The sequence below is a fragment of the Manis javanica genome, chromosome 15 (genome assembly GCF_040802235.1).
Source record: "Manis javanica isolate MJ-LG chromosome 15, MJ_LKY, whole genome shotgun sequence".
Lineage (NCBI taxonomy): Eukaryota > Metazoa > Chordata > Mammalia > Pholidota > Manidae > Manis > Manis javanica.
The window spans coordinates 65,321,331-65,336,942 of NC_133170.1; the positions used below are offsets into that span (position 1 = coordinate 65,321,331).

At 45.5% G+C, this 15,612-nt stretch overlaps 1 protein-coding gene across 6 annotated transcripts in view; it reads right to left on the reverse strand.

The window, feature by feature from the left end:
- Positions 1-14,651, reverse strand: part of STX2 (syntaxin 2) — a 29,202-nt gene extending 14,551 nt beyond the window's left edge. For 2 of the 6 annotated variants that reach the window (XM_037014504.2, XM_037014503.2), the window contains exons 1-3: positions 14,403-14,605; positions 4,823-4,897; positions 558-657 (exon numbers count right to left, since the gene is read on the reverse strand). In XM_037014504.2, the coding sequence (XP_036870399.2) occupies positions 558-657; positions 4,823-4,897; positions 14,403-14,432 (205 nt within the window). In that variant the 5' untranslated portion in view covers positions 14,433-14,605. Of the gene's footprint in view, positions 1-557; positions 658-4,822; positions 4,898-5,059; positions 5,081-7,140; positions 7,247-14,402 lie in introns of those variants that run through there. The other 4 variants (XM_037014505.2, XM_073222536.1, XM_073222535.1 and 1 more) reach the window with 4 other exon arrangements.
- Between the last annotated feature and the right edge of the window lie 961 nt (positions 14,652-15,612).

Consider the following 15,612-nt stretch of genomic DNA (forward strand, 5'->3'; position numbering starts at 1 on the left):
TAGGTTTCAAAATTCATCACTCCAATCGGATACAGGAAAAGTTCTAAGTACCACTCCCTGATGCTTGGTTACTTAAAGCCATTTGCTCACATGCTGAGCTCAACAGGCACAGAGCACAGCACAAGCTATTCCATCCGGACCAGGCCACCAACGACTCTGTTCCCACCTGTTAAGCCTGCCCTTACAAGTACTGCTTTCCCAGCCAATCTCTTGTCATTCCTGTTTAACTGTAGACATGACACAGATCTAAGGCCCAGGTGTTGACGAAGCCCCAAAGCTCTACAAAGCCACCAGCATGCATTCATTTGGCCACTTTGTTAGCATCAGTGGCCCTCACCCCAGCTGAACACTGGAATCACACAGGCACTGTAAGAACCACAGCAACACCCGTCCCCCCACCCCCCAATGCACTGCGGTCCCAAGGTGTGGCCTGTCAAGTGCAGCGTGTTTCATAAGCTGCCAGCTTGACCCCCTGGGCAGCCAGGGCTGCGGCCTGTGTTACGGCATGAGAGAGACACGCAGACAGACATGCTTCTTTTCATTGCCAACAAACTTACTTCCTTCTGGATTTGGTGCAGAAAGAATGATGCTGTGGTTTTTCTTTACATCTTCAACATATTGAGCTATCTTAGCTATACTGTTCCTGATCTCCTCAACCTAGGAGAGAAATAAATCATTTTATATGGCAAATTCAAATTTGCTACACTTTCCATTGCCTAAACAGAAAAGGATGAAAGAGGGAAATGAGTGAATGATTACCACATAAAGAAATAATAGCCTTTTACCAGTCACACATTGATAATCATTTAATTTAAAAAATAAAAGAAATGTACCATATTAACATATATATACATCCATGAATAAGGCAACACCCTTTAACACTCACCACCAAAACTTATCAGGCTGTAAACATTTTTACAACCAAGACCCACGGATTGCCACATAGGATGCCAAGCAGACCAGACTCACACCAGTACCCCTGCAGCCCACAGTATGCCCTGAAGCTCACACTGGTGACAGTCTTGTGTCGGAGGTATTTACAGTTGATAAGGCTAAGACTTCATGGTCACTGTTTTAATGGCTAATGATCTAAACTATTCGGTATTTGTTTCAAAATCCAAGGTACTCATCAGCAAGATTTGTCCAGATACAGTCATAACACTATCTTCAAAACCCTCTGTGGTAGGCCGGAAGGTGTCCACCCAAAATGTCCAGGTCCTACTCACCAGAACCTGTGACTGCCACATTATGTGGCAAAAGAAACTGCAGATTCGACTAGACATCTTGGTGGGGGGACTGCAGCTGGCCTCACTATAGTCACGAGTGCCCCTCTAAGAGGCAGGTGGAGGTGTGGCTGCAGAGAGGCAGCATGACCGCTGAAACACTAGCCATGCAGCTGGCTCTGAAGGTGGACAAAGGAGCCACGAGCCCAGGCACACAGCTGTGGAGTGCAATGGGCAGGGAAGCCGACTCTTCCTGAGCCTCTGGTGCGTGTGACCCAGCCAACACCATGGTTTCAGGGGAACCACTTCAGACTTCTGGCTCCAGAACTGTAGAGAATAAATCTGTCCTCTTCTACGTTTGCGGTGACTTGTTACAGCAGCCCCAGGGGCTAATACAATGTCTACACATACAGGATTAGGAAAACCCTGAAGCCCACCCACAGGGCACTTGTTAGACTGCAGAATGAACATTCTGGAACTATCACAAAAGGTACAAAAAGATCCCCAGGATACTATTAAGTTAAAAAAACACCTACAAGGTGCAGAACCATGTATTCAGCATGTAAACAATGATGTAAGAGGCCAATATAAGCTCAGATGAACACCTGTTCACAGATGTTAACTTTACATAACAAACACGAGGGTGTCTAAACCAGAAACTGAGGAGGAGTCCCTACTGAGTGGGAGAGGAGACAACAGAGCAGACAAGAACAGCAGTGGGAGCAAGGCTTGGAGGTGGGGCAGGGCGATGTCTTTTCATGTCATTCTGATTTTTGAAAAATGTGAATATATGTGCTAATCAAGAAATAAGGTAAAAACATTAAGGACCCTATGTACTAGAGCAGTTCTCAATTTTTTTGTCTCAGAACCTCTGTATCTTGACAGTTACTGAAGACCACAGAGAGCTTTGGTTCACAAAAGCTGTGGCCATTTATGATTACCACATGGAGAAATAGCTGACTTAGTCATTTATTAATCCACCTGAAAGCAGTAATTGCGAGCCCATTACATGTTGTGATGGATGTCCACATCCTAATCCTGTGATGTTACCTGACAAAGAAGAATCGACCTTGCAGTGGAGACTGAAAGTCAAAATGGGACGCTGTCCTGGACTGTCAGGATCGCTCCAGTGTGGCCATGAGAGTCCTTACAAAATGCACGAGAGGGTCGCATTGAGGAAGAGGAGGTGTAGCGACAGCAGAGGGTGGGGTGATGGGCTTTAAGACGGAAGAAGGGCCCCAAGCCCAGACTGCAGGTGCCTCTGTGGGCAGAAAAGGCGGGGAGACACCTGCTCCCCAAAGCCTCCAGGAGGGCCAGCCCTGGCCTCCCCTTGACGAGAGCCCCAAAAGACTCAGTTCAGACTTCTGCCCTAACACAATTCTGCTTTCATAGAATGGTGAACAGCTGTTATTAGACCTGGGTGTTATTTCCATCACACACAATTTCTATAGATCTTGATATTCTTTATGTGATTAAAGTTATTGTATTAATCATGTAAAAACAGCACGCAAGATAAAAATTGACTTCTTTCAAAATTTTGCTCTTAAGCACAAGTGATGCTATTTTGGTTTCAGCACACTGACCTGCATTTCAATTAGCCCTCTTTAAATAAAAGTACCATTTGTGAAGTAAACTCAGTGGTACACCTGTCACAAGGTAGAAAAGACAGTTTTAACTCCAGCAGAGTCCTGCCCTGTGCATCCCCACCATCTCCGTGGCAGAAGCCCCAGTGTGGCCCAAAAGAACAGGAAGCTGCTAGGCCACCAACTGGTACCAGGAGGGAAGTGCCCTCCCGACAGTGGTGCCAGCTCCACTTGAGTCTATGAATTACATGACACAGGGTCCTTTCTGCCCATTACAAACCATCTTCACAAAAAGCAGATGCCCTGGCCACTCAGAACACTACTTTAGTCTTTAATCAAACACTGCTCATGTGCAAAATTCCTCTTTCATAGCACTCTGTGTGATATTTAAGACTTGAATGCCATTTTCTAAAACTGAGTTTTTATCAATAATTCTCTGCTTCTCTAAGTAAGAAGTCACCTCGCAGAAATTAACCGTAAAATAAACTAACAAATGAAACCTTAAGTTAGCATCAATCACTCACACCTTCCTAACACTAGTCACCTGTTTTGTATGTGTCCCTGCGACCCCCATATCTAAAATGGACTAGCACTAGGTTAGCAAAGACTATATAGCTGCATGACCTTCAGCGATTTAATCTATGTAATTCTTCTATCAAATATAACAACAACATTTAATGCTAGGAGACTCCTTAAAATAAGAAATATGTTTTTATATAGAACTGGTATGGAAAAATTAAGCATCCAGGTAAAAGAGATAAAACCAGAAGAATAAAGATTTCATAAAATGGGTAGGTAAGCTCATAAAAAATCTCATTCCCAAAATGAAATCAGGAAATCCACTACCTTAATGCTTTTGTACCTTAAAGTAACTTGTATCTAACAATTTAATTTCAGTTTTTCCAGAAGGTAAGATTCAGAACTAACAAAAATACCTGAAACCCAGTGACTATGCTACAGTAGGTATTCAATAAATTCTGGCTGAATCTGGAAAACTGATAACTTTTACTATTTTTATTAACATATTATTTATTTCAAAATCCATGCACTAACAGACCAGTTTAGACTGCCAATGGGTTTTAAGGGTCAGCTGAAACTATTAGACTAGATTCAGCATAATCAAAACAAATCCTGCAAAGGAAATTTTCATCATTAAAAATTACACTGGACAAATGTCTTTTCTTGTTAAACAAAGTCAAAATATTCTGTAACTCAATATCAAAAATTGGAAATTATGCAAAATTTGGTCAAATATTACATAGGCTTAAGACTTTAAACATAGTGTGAACCTAAAAACGAGTGTGGGGAGCTGAGAGAGAGAGCAAGAGTCCTCGCAGCGAAGGCAGAGAGGGCAGACAGCAGGTCAAGTCCAGGACACAGTTCAGAGAAAGGCCAAACTGACCGCCGCAGTACAGCAGTGCTCCCAAAATCAGAGATCTGCCTCTGTGCAAGACTGATCAGGATGATCAGGACAGGCATCCCCAGGACCCAGACACTGGCATTCTGAAATGGGGAAGACTTCTCAGGAGAGGAATTCAAAATTCAATTGAAGATTTTAAAAAACACACAATACAAGTGCTTTGACAGATCTCTGGGGCTGTGGGAGAGGCATGCATGTGCACACTTGACTCGACACAGACTTAGCACTGCTACAATGACATCCGCTCTCCAGGACCAACGGGCCGCACCACTGGGCCAGCTCACAGAAGGTATGGCAGGATCTCCCTGGGGTCCCACACACTCACTCAGAGGCAGTGCCGTCCCCTGTCATCAACTAAAGTGACAGTGTGCCCAAAGGCACTAGAGCCTTTCAGGTCCACCAGCTCCCCTCCCAAAAGCCTCTCCCATGCCTGCTTCAGGAAGAATGGCCCAATACTGTGCTGCCAGCATTAAAAGGTCTAGAGAACAGCAGTTCCTCAAACTGTTTGTTTTAGTGTTATTTCCAATACGACAAATGCAGTTATATAATATGTACAATACATAAAAGTCTGGCTGAGCTTCACTAATGACTCTTACCTGGTGGAAGAAATCATCCATAAAATGGTCCTTTTCAACCACAACCATAGTGTCCCCATCATCATTTTTCCTACACTAAAATGGAAAAGATAAAATGTAAAATTCAGATTTAAAAATTCGTTATGTAGGCATAATCAATGAATTGAAAGACAAAAGCAATTCAGTCCCTCCAAGGTCACAGTCACTAGACCACCAAATCATAGGGCAGACCACACAACAGGACCAGCTGTGACTTACAGACCCCAAGGTGGAGGAGCCGGATACCCTGGAGGAGGCTGCAGCCGCTTCTTCAGAAATGGGACAACAGCTGGATTGCTTATAGAGCTAAGCACTGTGGAACCACCCATTTTCACTAAGAAAGTCAATACAATACAAGCTAGTTTTATCTTCAAGAAGTGAAACTGCTTGTACTGCATATTTTCTATAAAGATTAAAAATAATGACACCACTAGCTGACTTTTCTAGAGTCCGTAATAATTTTCAAGGAAGTTTCACATATATTAGTTGACATTCATCATTTCTCCTAAGTAACTCCGGGTCATGCCCACACTAATAATCAATAAACATTTAAATAAGGAAAAACCTGGCAAAGAAGACCTGAATAAGTAACCCTGAGGAGAAAGTAACTATGATGGTCAGTGAGAGAGCCAGAGTGATGTACGGTATAGAAACCAGGCACTGCGAGTAAAAACTTCACGAACACAGAAGACGGGGAGGTGTTCTAGGCCAGTGGCTCTCAAACTGGAGTTGCTAGAGTCACCTGGAAGGCTGGGCCTCAGACTCATCAGGTCTGGGGTGGGACATTCTATGCACTCCTGAACACTCTAGAACACTGCTTCACTCCAACAAGTTCCAGGTGAGGCTGCTGGCCCAGAAACCCACATGGAGAACCACCCTTGCAGACAGGTAAAATAAGGCAACAGTGAAACATCCGACTGGGAAAAAAGCAACTACTGTCCACAGCTCCAGGAGGCGGAAACAGCAGTGAGACGCAGGCGCTGGCATCAGAATTATACAGTGTCTACCAAAGCCATGTGACGTGGCATCCATCAGTGAGATCAGAGAAACTGGGGAGAAGAAGGGGAGAGAAACCCAGCCACAGAGGACAGTGCTGGGAACCACTTGGAGCCATCTCCCCGAAGCCAACCTGGATGAGTCGGCTCAAGCCCAACCTCGCAAAAAAGCTAAGGTGGCCTGCGTTTTGGGAGTTCCCAAAATGCTTATGAAAGGCCAAGTCTTGACCCCTTTAAAGTCTAAGTGAAGCTTTATTGATCTGCAACCCAGGAATAATCTGGCAACAAAATTCCACTAAAATTTAGCTAAGGAAAATCTCCAAAATGTAGTGAAGCTGCTAAGGAAACGCATATGTCCTACCTCTGCACTGTCCTGGACCCCCACTGAGGCCAGTCAATTTAGCACCAAAATCCACTCTTTCATCACCCCCAGGGAGTCTCTGACCATCCAGCTCTCAGTCTGGCCTCCTCTGAGCCTAGGGACCAGGGATGGTTTCTCTAGAATGGAAGGGAAGAGCTCATTCAGGGAAGGGGCTTTAGGAGAAGAATGTAGAGTCCTTCGTCACCAGACTGGCACTGAAGCTACCTGCAGGGCAAAGCAGCAATCCACCTGCAAAGGGTCACTGCAGATGCTCACTCCAAGAAGCAGGGTAAGTGGACACCCCTTGGGGACGTGTGTGGCCCCCTTCACACTGACCATTACTCTATTTATACTGCACCCCAGGGCAGCCACTCTGAGTGATCTTCCCAGAGTGAGACTGAGTCACCACCCTCTGCTCACATGACACCAGCTGTGCAGGAAGATGCCCAGGATTAAGCAGCATTGCTACTGAGAATGTTTTATTTGTGCTGTGTTAACAGGACAAGTATTATGGATTGAACTGTGTCCCCTAAAAATAGACAAAGGCCTAACCCACAGTTCCTCACATATATGTGAACCACTATTTAGGAAAAGGGTCAGTGCAGATGTGCTTAGTTAAATGAAGTCCTGCTGGAGCAGGGTGGGCCCTGACCCAACATGACTCATGTCCTATGAGAAGGCACAGATGCACAGGAGTAGCTGGCCAGGTGACGAGGCAGCAGAGACTGCAATGATGCAGCCACAAGCCAAGGATCGCCAAGAACTGCCTGCCACCCCTAGAAGCTGGAAGAGGCCAGGGAGGACACCCTGTAAGGGGTTGTCAGAGGGAGCAGGTCTTGCTGATACACTGACCTCCGACTTCTGCCCTCCAGCACCGGTAGAAGCATCTGCTGTCTCAGCACCCAGTTTGTGGCACTCTGTTACAACAGCCTAAGGACACTCACCCACCACATAAGGACTGAAGCATCCTGGCACCATCATCTCCATCACCACCTGTGCTCATGCACAAGACACCACCTTCTCACCCTTTCAGCATGGAGACAGCATCACCTAAAGAGAGAACACTGTTCCAGGAACTGGGGTCTGAGCAGCCCATCAGCGAGTCTGAGTCTCTGCTCCTGGTCTGTGACAGGAGACCACACCTCCTGCAGAGACAGGGGTGGAAAGAAAACTGCCTCCTGCATTCTTTTCAAAGGGAGATGTAAGCCAATAGAGGCTTTCAAAGTCATCTCCAGCCCACGTTCTTAACTCAAAGCAAAGCAGCTCTTAAAGACAAATTGCAATCAGCTAACTCACAAGCGGCAGAAACCAATGTTAAGGCAAACCCACAAAGACCTCAGCCCCCTTTCAGCATCCCCCACAACTTTTTTGCTTTAATTTTGTTCTGGAAAATTATAAATATACAAAAAAGTAGAAGGAAGACTAGAAAGAGTGCTCAGTACCCATCACATGGGTTCAACAATGATCTACCCACAGCCTGTCCTGTTCTATCTGTGCCCCTGCCACGCCCCATGCCGATAGCACCATCATCGCAAGGCAAATCCACACTATTGTGGGAACAACACAGCCGAAAATCCAAGCTAACTGCTTCACCTGCCATTCCAGGCAAGAAACTGTTCTCTATTTCAGTGCTTAGGAGAGATGGTTTCCAACATAACTTTCCTTAAGGAAAGTGAGTCACTTAACTCCAACTTTTCACACTGGACACTGACCACACTCCACACAGGGGGCAGTAAATAAACTATCACTAAAGAAATGATTCCTCCTTGACTCTCTGAAACTCTTATGTCATACACGATCTTTATTCCCTTGCTGGTAAATAAACTGTTTCTCTAGTTGTAGACCATGAAAGAGCCAGATGACTAGGAATATATTTTCTCTGTTATCTTCTTTGTTTACTCTTATTTTAAATCTTACTTACATTTCTTATTTCTACTTGGAATTCTCAAAACTACTAGATATTAGGAAATAGACCCAGTAATACTGCCTTAGCTTTTCCATTCATAAAAGAAAAATAGAAAATGACTACCAAAACAGTGCCATTTAATATAAGCTACATTCCTGCCATCTTCACTGAATGCCCATGTTCAGTCTTTCTGGCTGAGACAGACCTGCACTACAGTTTTCGTTTATGACAGTCTCTTTACTGGGCTAACAAAACGATTTGTGACACAGCATATACTAAAAGCAATGGGAATGCTCTCCAACATGACATACTTGATTTCAAAGCGTCAAGGTACAAGATCAACATCCAGATGTCAACATTCCACTTCAGTTAAATTTTAAAGGAATTATCTGTAAACACTGTATTATATTAAAAATATAATTCTCCCGGCAGGGGGGCCATCAGGTGAGAAACTGGGGATCAACAGTGGTGAAGCTTAGAACCTCACCCCCGTTTTGAGAGAAATCTTCTGCATCCGTGGATGTTTTAATGCCCTTGTCTAGCTTGGATTAACACATAGTCTACAGGCACACACCTGATCATCTACAATTGCTCTCTTATAACACTAAACTATGTTTTCTACCTTTACCTTGCATCTACCTACCACTTCAGCATTTTATTAAAAATAATAATAATAATAATAATAATAATAATAATAAAGGGAGAAATGTGGGATCCACATATAAATCAAGTATAAAAATCAAACAAATATTCATATTTGACCTGATTGTTTATGGTTCATAATGCGTGATCAAAACCAAAAGTTTCTGTGATGACTGCCCTTGTACTGTTCACCATGTAAGAACTTATTCACTATGTAAGAATTTGTTCACCATGTAAGAACTTGTTCATTATGCTTCAGAAGATTGGAGACTGACGAGAATTAGGCTTGAGATGGATTAATGATTGTGCACTGAGCATTGACTCCCCTATACAGAATTTTATTGTTGTTAACAACCATTTGATCAATAAATATGAGAGATGCCCTCTCAAAAAAAAAAAATACAATTCTCCCTATGTGAAAAGTACTATCAAGTTAGACAGCACGTAGCTTCTGTATTTAGAAACTATTTAGCAGAGATGAATAATTTGTCATTGCAATGCTCACTGTTAAGATTTCAACCACAAATTAATAGAATCCAAAGTTGGATAAAACACTAGCATTTTTTCTCCACATATACGTACACTAGGACCTTGCACACAAATAATAGTTGTGGGGAAATAAATTCTCTTGACATATATGTACAGTGGTTGTGGTACCTTTACTGCTGGCATGCATTAATTTTTTTTTCAAAATTAAATCACTTGAGTAAAAAGAGGAGAGAATACTTGTAATTAAATCTAAGTAAAAGCTGACAGTGGTCAGTTTGTAATTATGGTGCCAGATAGAACACCCTTTTCTCATATTTTTATATAATTAGTTATAGTTTTACATCCATGGTAGAATGGTACATTGTTTCATGTTTTATATTTTTTGCTACATACTCATCTCCATTATTAATATCTATAAACACTATTTTTTACAGGTCCTTAGACTTTGCATAAACAGTACTATACTGCACAAATGCTTCTGCAATTTGCTTTTTCTCTCAATGGTATGTGCAGCAATTTCCTTTCTCCCCACCGTCACTCACCCTGACAATCAAACAGTGGTGTGTCTGTCTTCCACACCAGCCCGTGAGCCTCAGAGCGTCCGGCAGAGGACACTTCCCCACACCTGTCCACGCTGCAACTTCTCCTTATTCAGGGCTCAGCTCAGAGACTTTCCCCTGAGTGCCTTGGCCAAAGTAGGCACCCACACTCACTGTTTTATTTCCTCCATAGTACTTACTACTAAAGATACATTATCACTCACTCACTTAGCTATTTCTTGTCACTCCCCACCACAAGTTTCTTGGGAGCAAGGACTTCATCATCTTCCCACAACTTATGCACCCACCACTCCTAAAACAGTGCCTGACATGTAGCAGACATTCAGAAAAAATCAGCTGAGCAAATGAACAAAGAGCAAAGGGATGAGGCCAAGATGAAGGGTGGAGAGAATGAGAAAGAGCAAAGTCAGAGACACACAACTAGGCTGCACAGGGGCCTGGTGGACAGAGGTCGTCTTGGTTGCTGGCTGGTCCCTAGTGCCACTCCCTCATGAGGTCTGACAGCAAATCCTACCCTCAGATTTTGTGGCTTGGCTTTTCCTTTTAATAAATCTCCTTTTCTGTTTTAATTAATGGGTTTCTGTCCCTTGCAACTGAAAGAGCCCTGAAGACAAGAGGTTTCACTGTCATCTACATTTTTGTTACCATGGGCACTTTCAAAGGGCAAGGCACCAACTCAGTAAATAACTAGCAGGTGCTCTGTGCAGAACACTGAGGCTTCAGAGCAAAACTGACAGCACACGTCTGGTGAAGGGCCTGGGGGAGGGGACAGGAAGAAAACAGGACTGCATCTGTACTTAGAGCCTGGAATATGGCCATATCTGGGGACGAAAGAGGGAAGGAGGGCCAGAAGACTTCCTAGTGCTGAAGCCTGAACCAAAAGAAGGTGTGAGGCAGAGAGGGAAATGGGCAGAGAGGCCCCAGTGTGTCAGAGCCAGGGAGCAGCATGTGCAAAGGCCTGGAGGAGAGAGGGCATGTCAGGACCACAAGTAGTGCCCTGCAGCAGGATGACCAATGAGAAGGTAGTACACTAAAAGGAAACCCTTTCTCTGAATTGGTTATCTCGTATGTTTTCTATTCCTTAAATTCAGAATAGACTTGGAAGTTAAAAACAAGAAGTAGAAATGTAGAGGTTTTGCTGTCTTTAAAAAAGGCACTCATTAAGCAAAACGGATATATATATTACAGTTAAGAATAGAGAAACTTGAAAAGTACAGTGTAGAAAATACAGTCAATATACAGAAAGTAGTAGCTGTGGTGACAGATGGTAACTACGCCTATTGTGGTGAGCATTTAGTGACATATGTAATTGTCCAATCACTATATCATATACCTATACTAACATCATATTGTATGTCAGCTATACTTCAACTAAGAATTTTTAAAAATAGAGAAACTGTATATTTCAACTGTGGAATTTGTTTTTATGATGATAAAATATAAAAAGTTGCAGAACTGAATAAATACTGAAACTCTAAACTCTAAATATATGCATATATAAAATGATATTATAAAATTCCTAGTAGTTTACATTTCAGTGAATTATTTAGGAAAAAATGTTTTATTTTACAAATTGGAATCTGAATCTTTGCTATCAGCATTCTGCACTACAGGCACAATCTGAGCTGTCAAAAATTAACTTTAAAAAAATCTGGGTGATTTTTCTGCCCTTCAAAAAATTAAACTTACAACTCATCATTTTGATCCCAGCGATTAAAAACAATAATTTTCTCATTTCTTTTAGGTCTGCTAATGTATACCACAGAGCTACCAGGTGTTTGTGCTTATTTCCTGCAAACAACCCCACAGTTGAAATCTGTAGTTTCTCTATTCTTACCTGTCATAAATACACCCATTTACATACACAAACTTAAAAAAAAAGGTGATCAAAATAGCCATAACCTTGTAGAATAGGCACTGCATTTTGACTCATGAACATCTTAAAACACCCGCCATTGTGCCCCCCGCGCTCTGCCTTCCTCGGCTGTGCACATCCACAGCCTGCACCTCCCTGCACCTCACACATCGCCTCGCAGAGACCTGGCATGCAAGTGTCTGTCGGACGGGTGGTCCTCTTACTTTTGTAAATCATAAACAACATCTTTATGGATTTAGAGCCTAGAAGATCTTGGGCAAGTCACCTAAACTTTCTGTGCCCAAACAAACTGGTTGTTCAAAAAGAATCATTGGTTAGAAGCAGCTAAAGCCGTATCTGACAAAGTGTACTGGACAAACTAATGTTTAAGTACTTTCCAAGTAGTTACCAGTGGTAATCTTCTTCTCAGGAGAAAGCATTAACAGTTAATAAAAAAACTTTCTGGAGGCATCTATTTTGTCACTGTGGACAATGCTGTGAGGCATTTTAACTACCAAAATTAAATATTAACTTTAATATAAAAAAGCACCAGAAACATGGCTGTGAATAGACATTCAACTACTCTAATAACTACTTGGAAAGGACATACTTCCTGAAAAAGAAAGCTTAACTTTCATATGTAACTTTCAGATGAATTTTTAAACAAAAGTTATTCAATTTTATGTATGTCAAATCCAATTTTAACTTAATATTTTATACTAGGAAGTTGGCTTTAAAACTTTCTGAAAACATTTTTAAAAACTAACAAATGTTAATACTACATATAATTACATAACATTTTCTCTCCTACCTTCTCCCAGTGCACATAAGAGATAATTTTATATTTCACAACTCCCTCTATGAGCAATGAGAGAGATATATCTCCATTTTATATGCAAGAAAATTGAAATTTTGAGTTTTAAAAATTATTTGACCAAGATAACTCCAGAAGTATACATATCCACTAATCTGCTCTACAACTGCTCCATCCCCTCATCTAGAGCAGAACAGTATTGGACCAGAGGTCACCTCTAGTTCTAAAATTTTAGATCAAAGCAGGTTGATGTATGCTTACTAACACTGTTGCAGTAAGAGCTGGAATATACATGAACTTAGAGTAATAAATAATTGCCTTATTTAGTTTTTCCTTCAAGCCAAGAAAAGCTGCTTATATATTCTACTGACAGATCTTTCTTACTATTCCCCAATATTACATCCATTTGGCTATCTTTTGCTAAAAGTTACAGTTCTCATGTTCAAATACATTCAGCATTGCCTCATATAACAAATATTTGAGCTCCTGTCATGGCATGGAAAGACAATCTATGGGGTGAGATAACACAACAGAAATGTGTTACGTTTAACATGATGATGATCTGTGAATTGCAGAGGTCAAAATATTTGACCATTAATAAAAAGAGGATAGAAAAATCAGTATGAAGAAACTGTCTTGTTAAGAGTGTAAAGCAGATTTCCATGATCCTAAGGATGAAATAAATGCATTATTACTTTTCTGAACCGAGGTTCTTCATGTGACAGACAGAGATGATTAGAGTGGTCATTTTGTCTGCTTTCCTAAGCATGGTATATAACTGGCTCCATTCCAGAAGCAAAGGGGAAATCAATTCATTACAAACAATGAATGCTTTAGGGTAGAGGATTTAGCACCTTGTTCTAAGCCTGCCAGCGATTCAGAGGACAGAAGCTTTATCTGCATACTGGGGGGAAAACGTGAACACTCAGCATTAATTAGTACTTGTATTTTTAAATAAAAAAGTCTTATTTCTGTTGGCTTAAAGTGTTTCAACACTTCCACATTCTTTAACACCCACTGCAGAGTCCCTGCCACCATGTCACTCGCGGCATGGTCATCTTTAACCCACTATAAAGAATCGACTGCTCAATCCTAGGGGAGCTGCTTCTTTCATACTGAGTTAACGGGGTCTTGCTGCAGTCACCGGGTGCCTCCAGCGCTCGGAGGAGGGGCGAGCGCAAACTGCTGCCGGCCGGCCAGGGGCTGCCTTCGCCTCCGAGACCCCGGCGCCCCAGGCACCCACATCTGCGGGCATCGCTGAGTTTACTCCGCACTATTCGGCGAGCTGCTGCCACGCGCGGGGCCGTGCCGGACCCAGGGTCGGGCCTATCCCGGGAGTGACATTCCACGTGAGCCCGCCGCCGCTCAACCACCTCTGGTTGCGGTGAGCGCGAGCAGGACGAGCAGGACGCAAACATTGTCTACGAGGAGCGAGCGCGGGGTGGGCAGCACCTGGGGAGCAGGCGCCCTATGACCGCGGGTTCGAGGCCTGGGGCTCCCCACAGACCGCCCCTCACGGACAGATCTAGCCCGCGGACGCCAGGCCAGCGCGGCTACTGCTCCGCCGCCGGGGCCGGGGCAGGGGGCCGTGCGGAGAACTGCCAGAAGCACGGCCCGCAGGCACCCAACTCCCGCCTGGACTCGCCCCAACTCCCGCCCGCAGTAGCCCCGACCACCGGCTCCCGCCCCGACCCCCGGCCCGCCCACAGACCCGCGGCCCCGGGTTCCCGCCCTGCTTCGCCCCGGTCCTCCCGTAGGCCAGCAGACCTCCCACCCCGGCACCGCCCACCCCGCTCGCCCAGTCCCCGAGACCCTTTGACGCTGGCACTGCTGCAGCCGCTGGTCCCCCACCCAACGCCGGCCCCGCCCACTCCGCGCCCCTTGCCCCGCCAGGCCCCGCCCCGGCCGCCCAGCCAGAACCGCTATCCGCCGCTGCTCACCGCCGTTAGGTCAGGCAGGCGGTCCCGCATTCCCGCGGGCCGGGCGCCGCGCCCCGCCGCTCAGGCCTACCCGCTGCCGCCTCCGCCCGGCCGCGGGCTCTGATAGCCGCACAGCAGTTTCAGCCCGCCGCCGCCGCCTGCTCAGCGCCGCGCCCCGCTGCCTCCCTGGGGCCGGTGCTGCCACGGCAACCGCGCCCGCGTTCTGCGCATGCCCAGCCCACCGCTCAGCGACAACGCAGGCTGCGGAGCCTTCCCGCGGGAATGCCGCGCCCGAGGGGCGGTGCCTGGAGGGGGCGGAACCGACTGGTGTGGTAGGGGGAATGGACGGGGCCTGGAAGGGCGGGGTCCGGCGGTGAAGAGGAGGGCCCAGATGAGTGGGCGGGGCCAGTGGAGAGGTAGGGCGGGGCCTGCTGTGGGCAGGCCCTAGGGGCGGGACCGAGCAGGGAGTACCCTGGCGGCTCTAACGCTGGGTCACCAGATGTGCCATGCGTCCCTTCTTGATTGGCTTTTCCTATTGGATTTTCACATTCGCCTTACTTTTTAAAAGTCGTGCCAGACTCGACGATGAGCTGAGCGAGGCTACGTGGAGGAGCCGGTGGCGTAGGACCTGCAGTCCAAGCGGGCCTGCCCGGGACTCCGCAACCGCGGAGTGAGGGCGGGAGGTGGCCACGCGCGCTGGGGGCGCCGGCTCGGGCCTGGGTCCCCCTGCGGTGAGTGGACGCTCAGTGTCACCGAGCAGGGCACTCGGCGTGGGTGGCAGCAGACTCCAGCAGGCCTCCTACGGGAAACGCCTTCTTCAGGGTGCGTGTTGGTGTCAGTGTACCGTGCATCCCTGGGCCCCGATGGGCAGCTACGCCCAGTGGCTGCGCTGCTCACTCAGCGAATGGAGACGCAGTCAAGACGACCGAAAATGATTCCGGTCTTTACGGGGAATCCCAAAGAATACTAAAGGAGGTCTATGCCCCAAGGCTCTTCAGTCCTCTTTGTCCGTGTGCCCCGCAGCCCCGGAACACCAACGCCCTCTGCTCTGGGCAGACAGCACACCCTCGACTTCCCACCAAGGATCACTACTCCCCAGCCCCCCACCGTGGACAGTGCGGGGACCAGCCCGAACTTCACAGCCTCGGCACTATTAACCTCCTATGTGGCTTCTCACCCCATCAACGTCCAAAATCTAGTGTGGATGCACCTGAATCAAGTTGAGTTGTCC